The 15,885-nt window shown below is 32.8% G+C and overlaps 1 protein-coding gene across 1 annotated transcript; it reads right to left on the bottom strand.

Annotated features, from left to right (window-relative positions):
• Window positions 1-225: 225 nt before the first annotated feature.
• Window positions 226-1,229, bottom strand: ABI4 (Integrase-type DNA-binding superfamily protein). The gene has a single exon (XM_086572579.1). It carries the CDS (start codon window positions 1,185-1,187, stop codon window positions 363-365), a length of 825 nt encoding a protein of 274 aa, XP_086428705.1. The 5' UTR covers window positions 1,188-1,229; the 3' UTR covers window positions 226-362.
• Between the last annotated feature and the right edge of the window lie 14,656 nt (window positions 1,230-15,885).

The raw sequence follows: 15,885 nt of genomic DNA, 5'->3' as shown, positions 1-15,885 counted from the left end.
GCGCGGCCTTGGATAAAAAAGAGACAAAGTTAATAGCTTTGGCAATATTCTCGATCAGCTCCTTAACTTATCTTCATTCTTCCATAAACTAACACTTTAGGGTTAATGAAATATTAATCAGATGGAACTTCAACAGATGGATTCAGGAGTTGCTTAAACTGTCCCAAACATAAATAAAAACGGAAAAGGGTAGGGGGAAAGGGGAGAGACAATGCATGCAAGTGATTGGTAAGAAAATTCCAAATAGTTCCTCTTTTTATTTTCAGTTACTTTTGAAAGACATGCATATAGCTTCCAAAGGGGGAAGAAAAGATCTCATCTAAAAATATGAAGAAAATAAAACATGCATCAGCAAAGACTAACTAAAAAAAGAAAGACTGTTGTTCTCCATGATCTTCCCAAAGATAACATGATGGATAATCATCCTCCATACTTATGTAAGGCCAAGATGATGGTGGAGAAACAGGAAAATTATCAGCTGACCCAAGAACCATTGATGATGGTTGCTCCCCCACCATTGGATCCTGAACTTGATGAACTTGATGATGATGATGATGGTGGTGGTGGTCTTGTTGACAACTTAACGACAAACTTGAATCAACTGAACCAGCAAGTGAGTTGATCTCTTCATACAAACCCAAATTTCTTCCTTCAATCTCAGTATGGTTTACAAAAGACCTTGTGTTTCCATAACCAACCTCAAATGGACCTTGTACAACATTAGGACACATTATAGAAGAATTCAGGGTGGGATAGACCGCATAAGGGACATAACTCTGCGACGTAAAACCAGATGGACGAGGAAGTAAAGGCCTTAAAGTTGTAGAAGTTGAAGAAGAAGATGAAGATGTAGAAGAAGAAGAACTGTTTGATGTGGAGGATTGATTAGGTGGTCCAGAAGATTGTAAGTTTAGTTGAGCACGAGAACCATAGAAAATTATAGCAGCACGATCATAAGCACGAGCAGCATCTTCAGCAGTAGAAAATGTACCAAGCCATTTACGCGTACGTTTTCTAGGCTCTCGAATCTCAGCTACCCACTTTCCCCAACTACGTTGTCGAACTCCTCTATATCTAAATTTATTGTTATCTGGACCCCCTTTACCTTTGCACTTTCTACTACCATTACTAGAAGAAGTAGTAGCGTTGTTGGTACTGTTAGGGTTGTTTTCAAGTGTACTATCCATGATGAATGGTTTTGAGAGTGTTGGAAATGAGTTGGGACTTCTTCTCTGTGGTTACTTAGGGCGGTGGTCACAGCAAAGCTCTATTTGTTTATATTTATATCAGAGAGAAAGAGGGCTCGTGCTAAATGGTTTGGTTGGAATGTTATTATAATTAAGGAACTGTATGAATGAATGGTTGGAAATATTGGAAGAGAGTTGTCGTGTTTGTTTTCCAGTCTAAGAAAACTGCGTGGAATCAATGAAAACTTTCTATTGCTTCTCTGTATATGTGAGCTTGTGAGCTGCTTGCCTGCTAACCTGCTATTGCTTCAGAATTCAAAAAGAAAGGGGGTTTCCTTCTTTGGAAAGTAATCCTTATAAAATTAAGGGGGTCCACCTACCATATGTGGTGATGCAGATGAAAGTGGTATAAATGTATGAGGTCTCTAAATGTATAATTAGATGACCTGATCTCATCATTTGTAGATATTGATCTTTAATTTGGTACATGTTGAATGAAGTTTCCCATTACATGTTCCGTAGGTTCCTTTTGCATGTGTGCCACGTAAATACATGTAGTAGAAGCTTGTTAATGTCATCAGTTTATCAATCTATTGTATTAAATTTGAAGTTTGAACCTGAATAAATGGAAACCGATGGTCAGCTCTATAGTTAGAAAAAGGTCATTGGGAATGACCAAATATAGTTATCCTCGTTAAGTTATGAACAGGAATTAAAGATCTTACGTAATGTGAATCTGTGACATCTTAATATTGTTGTTGACTGAAATTTTCAAACGAAGAATACTCCCAATATTGTGCATGTTCGAAAAAAAGAGGAAAATGGCACTATGGCAGTAGCGAAACTAAAGGTTACATAAAGGCATACAGCACTGTAATTTAATTTGGGTTTAAGTTGCTCAAACCTGAATTTGAATGTGCCTAATTTTCATCCCGTAAACTTTAGACAGATATCAAGTTATATGAGGCACTGGGACAAGAATTTCGGATTGGGTAAGCGTTCAAATTGAATTCCACATGCAGCTCTTCTCAAGAGGGAACTATGGAAGGGCATGTCCGCATGTTCGGTTTGTTGGAGTTAGCGTGCCTTTGTATGCTACATTTAGCGTGTTTTCCAGCACCACTAAACGCAGCATGACAAGGTGTTTGCGCACATGTTGGGTCCCGTATTTTCATTTGTTTCAAGTACCTACTCCACAAGGGCATGTGCCACTTTAATCTCCGTTACGACCTACAAGAAAAATGCTAGGAAACAACTTAAAATAATTAAATAATTAACTCACACCTTATTTCTTCAGCTTAATTTGGTATTGAAATAAAACAAATATAATCATATTGTTTATCTTTAAATTTACTCAAAATCAATTGGCAATGACAATGAGTAACGCAGCATTCCAAGAATTCTGTGTTTCTCCAATCCATTAGAGTAGTAGCTAGTCCAACCGGAGTAGGATTGTAGGAACTTACCAAACAAATGATTGTAGGAATTTCTTTTGGAGACAAAGATCCCTTTCCGAAAAATATTTTATCCCATACTCCCAAGTCTCCCCTTCCATATGTTCTGTCACTGTTGAGAGAGACACCAAAAAGATGATGGACCCTATTCACATATTCTGTTATATGTTACTTTTCCGCTGATGATAAGATCGAGAAAGTGCCAAATATTAGCTAGTTCCCGAGACGAGGTAGCGCAATTAAATATTGCATGAGTACACACGTGTCAATTTCTCAAACGAGTCAAAAGATTTTATGTGCTGCGGGTGCATGTGAATTGTAGTGGGCATAATGGACGAGGAACGCCGTGTCTTTACTCTTTACTATACAGAAAACTATATGGGTAAAGTGAATAGTGATTCTACATCGTCAGGGATAAAATTGTCATTTTGCAGTTTTTTTTTTATTAAGTTCAGATCCCTACATTTTACGTAAACTATATAATAGTGTATGTTTTATATGATAATTACATGATAGTTCCTATACTTTAGGATAACTACATAACAATTCCTACACGTTGTCTAAATTAAATATTAGTCTTTATATTTTATTTAAATTACAAAAAAGTTCATATGTTTTTCAACCCCTAATCACCTCTCTCTATATTAAAGCAGTGTACATCTTATGTAGACAATCTCTTTTCTAGGTGGCACATTCTTGAGAGAGAGAGGTATGCCACGTAGACACTCTTAAATCATAAAAAGTTTCCTAAGAGAACTTGAACTCTTAATCTTAAGAAAGTTTTCATATACATCACAACTCTAATAAGTCAATCAACATCTCGCAAGGAAATCTCATACAACTCTATAAGGAAACCTTGCTAAATCAACTCTAAATATTTACACTAATGATTATCACAGTCGTTGAATTCCTTGCAATAACAAGCTAAAGAACTCGGTAAATAACAACCTTTGCAAGCAATCCCCCAAAAATGTACCTCCTCTGGTTTTACATGATTTGCTATAATAGATGACCACTCCCTCACGCCTTTTTTTCTTCATCAAGTTTTGCTTAAATTTATATTGTATTTGATGAATCATGAATCCTTTGCCAGAGGTATTGTTATAGATACTCTATCAATTCTATCAAGCACTTTAATCTTTCAGTTATAAGTATTGTTACTTCTAAATTTTCTGTGCAGGTCTTTATCTTAATCAGCAACTGAGTTATAATGTCATATTGTCATTTGGTCTTGCAACAATTAAGGTTTAACCGGATTCAATCGAAAGATGTTATCCAAAAATATTATGCCTATTAGCAGGTGAGATTGACGTATAGTGCTAGAAAATCTTAAATGGTTATGGAGCATATGGATTTTCGATCAAGAAAATGCATATATGTGATGCTATATTTGTAATCCTTTTGGTGCAGGCAAAAAGTTTGTGATGCTATAACTGTATTTATTGTACGTCTGTTTGTGTGATTTAATTTCATTATCCTTGCTAATATAAGTGTTGTTATTAATCAGGGGATTCCTAATGTATAATAAATCTTACTATTGCTAAAATTTCTAGGAACTGAATTGTTTGCATATGAGATTGAGTTGCAAATTTTGAATAGAAGAATTTGGAGCATTCCTGTAGTCCTGCTAGGTTTAATTCTACCACAGTCTTTGTGGTCTCTTATGAATACCGGATTGAGAACAGAAATGGTTAGCACTGTAGCCAATTCAACAGCTACAACGCTATGCATATGCAATTTGTGGGACAAAAAGTAACTAGATCATTGGGTCGTCATTACTTATACATGCAGCTTAGTATAGCATGAAGAGTTTTATAAGCTGATTAAAATTTAAGATTGTTTCTGTTTAAAATTTAAAATTTGTGGCACAAGAGAGAATGATGACCACGTGTTTCTATTTTCTTAGTGGAAAACCTCAATTATTAAAACCCTCTCAAACCCTTCGCCACTTTACCTAGGAAAAAAAACCATACCTTTGCACTTCTTAAAACTTCTTAGACACCGAAAGAATCTCTAGGTCACTCTGTTTTTCATGAATACGATCTCTTATCTGGCAAAATAAGAAAACTTCAATGAACAATACCTCAACGAGCTGGGGTGAGATGCCATTGCTAACCAATAAATAATTTCTTCTGTTGCATTATTTGTATATTTTAGCGAACTCAAATCAAACACCACCGAGAATTAAGACCTGTTCCATCGAGGAGTTTGGCACAAAGGTTAGATCACCTCTTTATTTTCTTTTTACTACATTGTTTGTTAATTTCAGTATCTTATCATGCGTTTGTCAAAATTTTGATTCGATTATCTATTACTTAGTTATATTTCCTTCTCCATCCAAATATCATGACTATATAGTTGGTAAGATCCACTACGTGGAATATGTTCTAACGTATATGACCTACGTACAGTTGGTAATCTCCATTAACATATTTCCAATTCCCACCAGTCAACTCCGTAATAGGATTGTAGTTTATCCATACCTTCTCTTTCCTAGCATGAAACTACTGATGAAGGAGTATTTCTACAGTTGTTAAATATTCTACTGGAAAAATTAACGATTTTGTAACTGATGAATGATTATAACAATCTAGATTCTATGTTCGGGTATCATCGAACAACGAGTTGTTTCCCACGGGGAACACAAATGAACTCAAAGAAAAATTGTATTTGGCAACTCAACGCAAATTTGTATTGGTGCGGGTGGATAAAGATTTTTTTTTTTTTTTTTTTTTACTTTTTTACTCAATACTTCCATTGGATGTCCTTGGGCGTAGTGCACTGCACTTAGCTTACATTGTCACACCAACTTAGCTTCACATATTATGCTCGGAAGATCTTTTGCAAAGTGAGCATTGGACTTAGCTCTAGAGTGGCCAAGTGTAACTCATGTTGCGAATCCCATAATTGTTATACCACATTAACAGATTATAATAGTTTGTATAAATATAATATAAGATTGGGATTGTAGATAGATGCATGACAACAGATCAATATAATATTGTCTTCTTCTAAAACCACCAAACTTATTAATTACCTCTGTTTTCTGAGAACATATGCACAAGTATGAAGTCCATCGTTGCTGGATAAACACACAAATGGAAATTTGTTAATATTTTGGGAACATCTTTCTTCTATAAGGGGTTGACAATAGACATTGCCATGTTTGATATTCTCCAATATGATGGTTGTCCAGAGATCTTCTAACCAGCATTTGTTTACTCTGTTATGGTTGTTGTTGAATGTTTTGGCATAATTGTTCTTAGACCTTTACTAGATTGGAATCTATCAAGTATGTTATCCTTCTCTTTATCAATGCTAAGCTTGCTATCAACCCCGATCATCATTTTGCATTTATGTGTCTTGGGCAATCTGCTTCTTTGCCACTGAGAAAGGTAGTCTAGAGTCTAGAACAACAGCGAAAGCTTTGACATGTACACATAACTGGAGTTCCGGGAGTGTGGACTGTTAGTTTGACACTTGGAAGGAATATGGGAATGCGGATTGAAACGAATTATGGAGTTCTGGAGATGATAGGTTTTTATAATGTCCATACTCTCAATGAGGACCTTTTATGAATGGATATGGACAATTTGGGAAGAGAGGGGCAACCTGTAGTATAGCTTTGTGGTGTATGTATGTTTGGAAGTTAGTCATCCGTTGGAGAAGGAGGTTAGCATGTTCTTCTAAGGGATGTAGCCTATGGGAAGGTGTTCTCCAAGAAATAGATATTTATATTTAGGATATGCGATAAGTGGAATTCTGTTTTAAGGATTTTTCTAATAAAATTTCTTTGTTAGTTTTAATTCTATTGGTATCCTTCACTTTTGATTCATCCACCTATTTTAGACAGTTATTGAGCACAAACACACTTATAACTTAATTGGATTGGTACATTTGATAATGATTATAAAAGACAATGTTTAATTTGATAATTCTAAGATGCAAGCTTAATGTGATTTCTATATAGACAAATTCCATGCATTAGGCCGCCATTATATTGTTATCTTGATAATTAAATCATAGTTAAATCCTAAAGCTTTATTTGATAATGACTTATAACAATTGATAAGAGTCTAAAACTGTAGTTTTAACCCCTTAATGATATTATATTTAGACCAATTATGTTTATAATAAATAAGAGTTAGTACTGTTTACGTGTTTTTGTGTATTTCAGGTATTAAAGTCGAATATGAGAAGAAATTTGTCACTTTTGCGAGATAAAAGAACAAAGGTTGGTTGCTAAGAAGTTCTATGACTAAAGGCCAAGATTCAAGGAGAAAAAGCCTTTTTAAAGCTCGGTCAAAGCTGAAAAGCCAAAGCCAACGCGGGTAGAAATAGAGCATAAAAGTCAACATAACTTCCGCAGGCCGTATCTTTGGATTCAGACCTCAGCATTGGGCCTATTATATGTCAAGACGACCGGCTCAGAAAGAGCTTTCTAACGGTCCAGGCCTTGATCCAATCAAAAGAGTAAAAGTGGACGAAAAGGCTGTTGCAGTAATTTTCAATAGATAGACCCTTTTTGGACTTAAGGAATTAGGTTTTGGGCTTGATTTAAGGGCCATGACTCCAAGCTCATGCACGAAATTGTAGACCTAGCCCTCTCCTATATAAAGAGGACTACGGCATAACTCAAAATATACTTAATTAGATACTTAGTTTTAGTTTCTAGAATAATTCTCTCCTAGATTTTACTTAGTTAATTATTCAAGTAGTTAGTTTTTAATATAGTTTTCAATTCTTAAACTCCTTTCCATTAGATTAATAAAACCAAGTTATTGTTCTTCATTATGTCTTCTTTTTATTCTTCTCTTAATGATTGTCTAATGACTTCTAGTTAAACCTCTATTAGAGGGGTTTGATGAAGTTTTGATGAAGACTTTATGTGTTAGTTAGAATTATTGTTTATTTAAGAGTTTCACTCTAGTAGGTTAGTTGATTCACCAAGAGAATGGGTTGAACTTCCTCACATACTAATTATTAGTTAGTAGAAATTGTCATGAATAATTAGGGATCAAATATGTAATCTTTATTGGTTAGGATTGCAATAATCTACACTAGCATATTAGGAATCAATCAAAGTGGAATCAAATCCCCCTAATCCCTTCTCCATATTCACATCTTAGTATTTAATTGCCATTGTATAAGTTAGAACATTTTAGTTAGTTCAATCACCATATTAGTATAATCACAATCCATTACTCTCATTGATTTTGTTAGAATTGATTAAACTAATGAAACTTACGTCTAAATAAACTAAGAGTGGAACGAATTCTCTACTCCACATATTGCATGATAAACGAGAGTAGAACTTTGATCATAGAGTAGTAAAATAGTTTTAGTTTTACTTATTCCTAACATAATTAGTTAAGAGTAGGTAAAACTATTATTTTATGTTTTATCAACAATAATAGGAATTTAAAAATTTTGTTTGTGTTCTTCCAGATTTTGGTAAGTTTGGAGATTGCTTCAAATCAATTAAGAGTTATAAGTTTACGCCATTCGATTATTTGAACATGCAAGGTGAACTATACTCTTCAGTCTTCACAAAGGTAAAAATTTATACTTAAATGGCTTATCCTCTTGGAGTTCCATTCTTTTAAGTATTATACGAAGATTTGCAAGTGATGAAACCTTAAGTCACTACATTAAGGTTTATTCTTAAGAAGGCTTTTTATGGATTTGATATAGATGGTGATGAGTATAGGAAATTGAGTCATTGTTTGTTACAGATTTAGTCATACTCACCCTATCGAATGACACGGTTCCTTATTGATTCATATATATCCATACTACAACAAAGATATGGGTTTTTGTGTTATATTGCATAAAAAATAATTGAAAATTGTTAGGGCATATGTGAAATTATATAAATGCAGTTATTAGTATCTCTTACTCCTAACCAAATATCCTCTAAATTCATTGATAGTGAATACACACCATGTGTATGGAGTAGCAGGGGAGGGGTAATTGCCATGTTTGACCGATGTATGAAATATTTGACACAGTCTTCTTATTACCATCTGTTTACTTCTTGATTGCATGTTATTTATTCATTTACTTCTAAGTTACATAAATTTTTAGCCTACATTGCCAAAAATCTGTATATTATTCACTACCGTTTGAAACAAAACTTAGATAGGACAATATCTTAGTACAAGATGATCATGGTCATCAGGTGCTTCTCGATCTATACGTGAACTGTTTGTAACAACGCTTGCTGGCTTGATGTATTGTAGGCATTGTGATGCTAGCTATTTGGACGACGTCTAATAATTGGTCATTGGGATGCAATGGTGTCCTTAGTGGATTTGTTGCAATCACCTCTGGATGCTCAGTGTTTGTCGATCCATTGGAAGCAACGCAGCTTCATGGTGGTTATGGTGCATGGGGTTTAATATTTGAGGGTCTTTTCGCCAAGGAGGAGTTTATAGTTCAAGCTTATATTATGATGCAGGGACGTTGGCGTGGTGCGACAATTTGGAGTGTTGTTTGAGATTACCTATTTGAGACATTTGATTCTAATGTGTGCACAGGTAATTAATAATCCGTTCTTAATAATCATCTTCTTTTATCTAATTTAATTATCTTCTCAATTTTGATGTTGCATTTTAGTTCTGTAATTATCGTATTCTCTATCTCTTATTTTTGGAAGTTTTATGAGTCCTTAAGTCTATTTTAAACATTAAAACATAGAGTATCTTGACTTAGGAGGTTAAGTGGGGAATCAGGAGAACTAAATAAAGGAGTGTCCGTATACTAGAAAAACCCAAACATAGGTTTATAACGTTACTGCTTTATATTTGGAAACACAATCCCTACAAATGAAATTGCACAAAGGTTTCGTTCTCAAGAATCAATCTTTCAAACTTCAAACCAAAGGATTTCATATTGATGATAAAGAACTATACACAAATTTGAAGGGTTTGAAACCAAGGAGGCTTGCAAGAAAGTCCAGAGCTATCATTCCATTATTTTTCTATCTATCAAAAGTCTGGTGAAAGGTACTTTTTGTTCTTTAACTATCAAAAGTTTGCATTGATTCTCACTATTAAGAATTAACTACTTTTAGCTATTATTTTTAGTATTTTTGACTACTTAGTAAGATTAATTCTCCCCCAATACTATTTTTAATTGCAAACGCATTGTTTACATTCTAATCCTTCGCCATAAAATAACAATGATTCCAAATTTCAATACTCCATGTGATTATTTTCAATACTACATCTGTAGTAGGGACTTTAAATTATTAGTCCGGTTAAATAGTTGCTCCTAAAATAAAATTGTCCAATATGTTGTTACTTATTGGTGTTTTTTCAAATTGATGGGTAGTAAGGCATGTTGAAGTTTCCCTTTCATCTATTTGTATATAGTTGTACGCACTTTTCTAGACAATTTGTTTACTTATCAACTAGCACTCTTAGAATAAATGTGATATATATGTCTTTGTGTTGGGAGTGGCTTACTACATAAACCAATTTCAATATTTACCTAAAACTGTGTTTTGGTTCATGTCAGCAATGAAGTTCTGTTTGCATTTAATGTTGAATTGCTCTTTCTTTCTTTTTCCACAGGTAAGGCCCTTATTCTTGAGCTTATCTCAAAAGAATTTTGTGCATTGCCATCTTTATAATACTATTAGGCCCATATAATAATAAGCATGCAATGCTAGAAGATTGCTATGACAACATCATTTAACCTTTCAACAATTTTTTCATTTTTCATTTTCTTTTTTTTAGCTTTAGTGGTGTAAAGTTTATTAGCGAATAAATGTCTACCCTTTTGGCATAGGGCAAATGATCTAGGAGAACCAAAGCTCATTCAAAATTTTGTTGAAGATCACGCATATACTAGCTAATAGTTCATTCAATATGTCTATATTAAATGTATAATCGACATGTGTTTTTATGGGTCTAACATGATATGCCTAATTAGGTCTGTTTTGATCGCCCTAATAATTATAATCAATGTGCATAATCAATCTTATTAAAATAAATCAATGTCTAAAGACAAGAATTCCATTGAAGCATAAGCTAGAGCTGATATACGAAATATGGAGTAGCGCTTGACAATCAGGGACCACGAGAAGGTGTCAGGTTGATTGTTAGATATGAGAATGCTTCCGTTAAACTTATTTATTTCAAAGGGGAGTGACATATGATCACTTTTCCAGGTTCTATTATCATGGTCTATAAGGTTGTATTTTGATTTTACTTGGGTCTTTCAGAGTTGTCTTTCTGAATGTGCTTGATGTAGTTATCCATAAAATGTGATTGTTAAAGATGTTATTAATAGGATGGACAGACATGTTTATGCTTGATTTGATTGCTTCACTTTTTTCTTTTATGGGAAAGGTTTCATTTTTTTTTTTGTGATATCTAAAAGAGAGCCCGGTCATATGGCCGGGTCAAAAACCTTGTGTAAATTACGGAAGTGTGTTATACTAAAAATTACAAAGTTGTCCCTATGTGTTTTTTTTTTCCAATATGTTTTGGTGCGATATTGCCACTGGGTTTTATACGTATTATGTATCTCATTTTTCTCTCTCCTAATCTAAGTGAATAACTATTGATATTTCGGTTTTTGAAAAAACCGAAACGACATTAAAATCGAATGATTAGAATGTACCTTATCGCTTACCGTAATTACATGAAATTATATTGTTTATCAACATTAACCAAGATCTAATTATCTAACTCTGGCTCCAAATTCATTGATCTTTGAAGATATATGATGAAATTAAAGAACAAATAGATCGAAGATACATTATGAAATTGAATAACAAATCTATGATACATTATGAAATTGATGAATAATTTAGAAAAGACGGTAAAATTGAATGAGGTAGAGAAAAAATGGAGATTATCATTCATCATAAACTTCGTCTTCGTCATCACCATCGATCAATTTCACCTTAACATTCATTATTGTTGTTCCACCTTAACAACTGCTATTATTATGTTAAGAAACCCTAAATATAAACTCTTAAATTTAAGTGGATGGACAATGATAAGATCTAAAATCTAACGATCATGACGTGTCCCAATTGTTTTAATATCTTGCAAATTTCAATATTGATTTTGGATTTCCGAACGTAATTTAGATTTTTCAACATTTCAGAATTTTGCTAGCTAATTTCGAAATTTGTAACTACATGGATACTACACTCATCGAGTGTGCAAATATACTAGTTGTGAAGAAATGAATCTTGCCCTAGCTTATTGTAACACCAAAGGGCAACAATGATGAAAAAATTTGCGACCCTCATATACAGTTCTGCAATAGTGATTTTTTTTGTATGCCTCTAAATTTCTTGGTCACTGTTTTAGGACATTTTTGTCCCTATTTGAAATATTAAATTTCAATGGCTGCTTTTGCCAAATATCATAATATATAGTGTATTGTAAGGGTATAAAAGGAAATATAGGTCGGCTACTTTTAATTTATAGTTATGGACATTTTTTGCTACACGTGTTACTCTCACATGCACTACAACACGTGTTTCTGCACATGCATCATACTAAAGACCGTAAAGTGGACTTGACATGCTTTGCTATGTAGTTAGAAATTCTAATCCCCTAACAATACATGAATTGGGTTGTTTTGATTTTTTTTTTCCTTAACATAATTGATAGTTTGAATCTATATATAATACTATCAAAATGAATTTATCATAGGAAAAAATAATAATAAAATTTTAAATTTTAAAAATTTTAAAAAAAAAAAAAAAAAAACTACCAAAAAGAATTTGTGTCACGATGAATATCTAAACTACTTTAAAATTTGCAATCCTCATCTACAGTCTTACAATAGTGATTTTTTTTATGTATCTCTAAATCTCTTGGTCACTATTTTATGACATTTTTGTCCCTATTTGAATTATTAAATTTCAGTGGTTGCTAGCCCTTTTGCCAAATATCGTAATATATATCATATTGTAAGGGTACAAAAAGAAATATAGGTTGGCTGCTTTTTACAGTTGTATAGACATTTTTTGCTACATGTGTTACTCTCATATGCACTAAAACACTTGCTTCTACATGATAAACGTAAAAACTTAATGTTTACTCCTACTTAACTAATTAAACTTAAACAGAAGTAAACACTATAATAATTGCTTCTAGATTATCAAAGTTATCTACTCTCTTGAATCATGTAATAAATGGAGTAGAGAATTCGTTCCACTCCTAGTCCTTTAAACGTAAGTTTCCACTAGTTTAATCGCTACTAACAAAACAGTTGAGAGTAATGAATTGAATTATGCTACGATGGCAATTGAACTTAACTAAGATTGTTTAACTTATACTATGATAATAGAATATTAAAATGTGAATATGGAAAAGGGATTAGGGAGATTTGAATCCACTTGAGGTATTCCTAATATGCTAGTGTCGATTATTGCAGTTATAATCAATTAAGATTAAGTGTTGATCCCTAATTATTCATGGGAATATCTGCCAACTAATAATTACCATGTGAGGAAGTCCAACCCATTCTCATGACGAATTAACTATCCTTCTAGAGTGAAACTCTTAACAAATAATAATTATAACTAACATATCAAGTCTTCATTAAGTTTCATCAAACCCCTCTAATGGAGGTTTAGCTAGATGTCATTAGACTATCATAAACAGATATATAAAAAGAAGACATAATGAAGAATCAATAATGAACTTTTATTAATCTAATCAATACTGAAGAACAATAATTAACTAAGGTTTAAACTAATAACTAAGTCTAAAATCTAATTATCTATCTCTAATTAATTATCTCTATCTAAGTCTAAGTATACTTTGAGTTATACCTTAGTCCTCTTTATAAAAGAGATGCTAGGTCTACATTTTCGTGCATGGGCTTTGGAGCCATGTTTTGGGCCTTTGAGTCAAGCCCAAAGCCTAATTACATAAGTCCAAAAAGGGTTTCTCTGCTAGAAATTACTGTAATTGCATTTTCATCCACTTCTACTCCTTTGATTGGATCATGGCATGGACCGTTAGAAAGATTTTTTCGAGCCGGTCGTTTTGTCATATAATAGGCCTAATTCCAAGGTCTGAGTCCAAATATATGGCCTGTGGAAGTTCTATTGACTTTTATGCTCTATTTCTGCCGCGTTGACTTTGACTTTTCAACTTTGACCGGACTTTAAAATGGTTTTTTCTCCTTTAATCTTAGCCTTTAATCATAGAACTTCTTAGCAACCAACCTTTACTCCTTTATCTCGCAAAAGTGACATGTTTCTTCACATATTTGACTCCAATGCCTGAAATACATAAACGTACGTAAACAGTACTAACTCATATTTATTATACACATAATTGGTCTAAATGTAATGATATTAAGAGGTTAAAACTACAGTTTTGGGCTCTTATCAAACCACCCCCAAACAGCATTTTACTTGTCTTCAAGCAAATATGAGAAATTAATATAAGTGACCAAAAATAGAGTTCTAACTAATCTCTTTCACCAAGTACGATTGCATTGACCATATGCAACAAGGCCTTAAACCACTAGGAATTCCCTAGTGGACGAGTTATAGCCTCGTGAGAGTTTTCAAGACAAGGTACTCACAAATTTCATATATACTACAACGACTAAGAAATAAAATTATTGTTTCCTACTTTATTCTCAGATATCTATACACCTCACTAGCAATAAATACAGAATAATCAAGTCGAAATCTAAGCTAATACGTGCATAATAATCAATCATCTCCGAATAAACATATATACAATGAACTATGCTATGAAATATACTAACAGGTCTATTTCTGAAACTTTGGAATAGCGTCCTTAAGTAGGTCCTCACATACATGTCAAGACAAAAACCACTATGATTTTTCCACTCAAGTTTCGCTCACTCCAGTATGCAGTGGGCACACTTTACCTTACAATCTCAATGACACATAAGAAAGCTGAAGTCGATCAAACACATCTACTACTTACCATCACACTAACTGACCTATTCCTAATTGAGCTAAAGGTCTTTATTCGGTGTTGCGGGGATTAGGTGATGGTTTAAGAATGAAGGAAATGAATATTCAAAAATAACCAGTCTGAGATAATAGAGTCTTCATATTATGTAACTAGAGAAAACCTTGTTCTTTACTTTGCTTCTACACTTTGTTTCCATCTTTAGCCATTTTTCTTTTTCTTTTTCTTTTTACTTTTGACTCCTTTGATTCTGTTTTTGGAGTTTTTTTTTTTTTTTTTTATTTGAAGCAACTAACAAATTCTTGGTTTCAAAGGTCTTTCTCTTTTATATTCTTCATTTCATCTCTATTCTCAGACTCATTCAAAGATAGGTAGGCTGATTTTTATTTTTATTTTGTTTTGTAAAAAGGTAAAGGATTTGTGGTTTATAAAAGGCTAAAGAAAGGCTCAGAGGGGCGACTAGTGGAAATAATTTCATATATGTTTGAATTTCTTGCTATATCGATCCAAAGATAGCCTAAATTCTCGCTTAGGATATGGTATAGTGATCAAGCAAGTGGACATGTGATTTCTCTATTTGGAATTTACTTCTCCCTTGTGTCATTTCTCAAATATTTCACTCATATAAGGCTTTTTAGGCTATATTCTCACAGGATTTGCAGAATAAATACTCTAGCCTAGATTTTATAAACTTACTGCCAAACAATCATAGCTACTCATGCAATATATTTATAGAAAGATGCAATGATTATTACCTACATATTAACCTAAATTTCTAAAAACTATTCTAATATAAGAGCTAATATGAAATATCTAGACTAATATCATTATAGAGAAAGAAACAATACCAATATTCCTAAGTGTATAGTATAAACTTTTTAATTATTTATATTTATAAATTTTTTTGATTTTTTTTAATTATAAAACAAATGCATATTATACATATATTATCCTAATAGGTGTCTTAATTTACACGTGTTTCTATGCCACCCCCAAACAAGAACATGTTTTGTCTTCAAAATATCTATATATATATATATATATATATATATATATATATATATATATATAAAAAGCTCGCGCACATTCTCTCTCCTCACCATATCGCTCTATTTTGCACTCTAAGCAATATTAGTGGCTCCTAAAAAAAATGAGGTACTAATAATTAAAAACACCTCCCTACATTTGCTTAATTCTCCTTACTCTATTCTTAAATTACTATGACCTCCTCAATAACTGTATCTCGCCTATTTTCAGTAAAAAAAATCAAATGAAATTTCGAAATAAAAACAAAAATATAATCAATCCAAA

Source organism: Coptis chinensis, chromosome 7 (assembly GCF_015680905.1).
Source record: "Coptis chinensis isolate HL-2020 chromosome 7, ASM1568090v1, whole genome shotgun sequence".
NCBI classification, from domain to species: domain Eukaryota; kingdom Viridiplantae; phylum Streptophyta; class Magnoliopsida; order Ranunculales; family Ranunculaceae; genus Coptis; species Coptis chinensis.
This window is presented reverse-complemented; position numbering and strand designations above follow the sequence as displayed.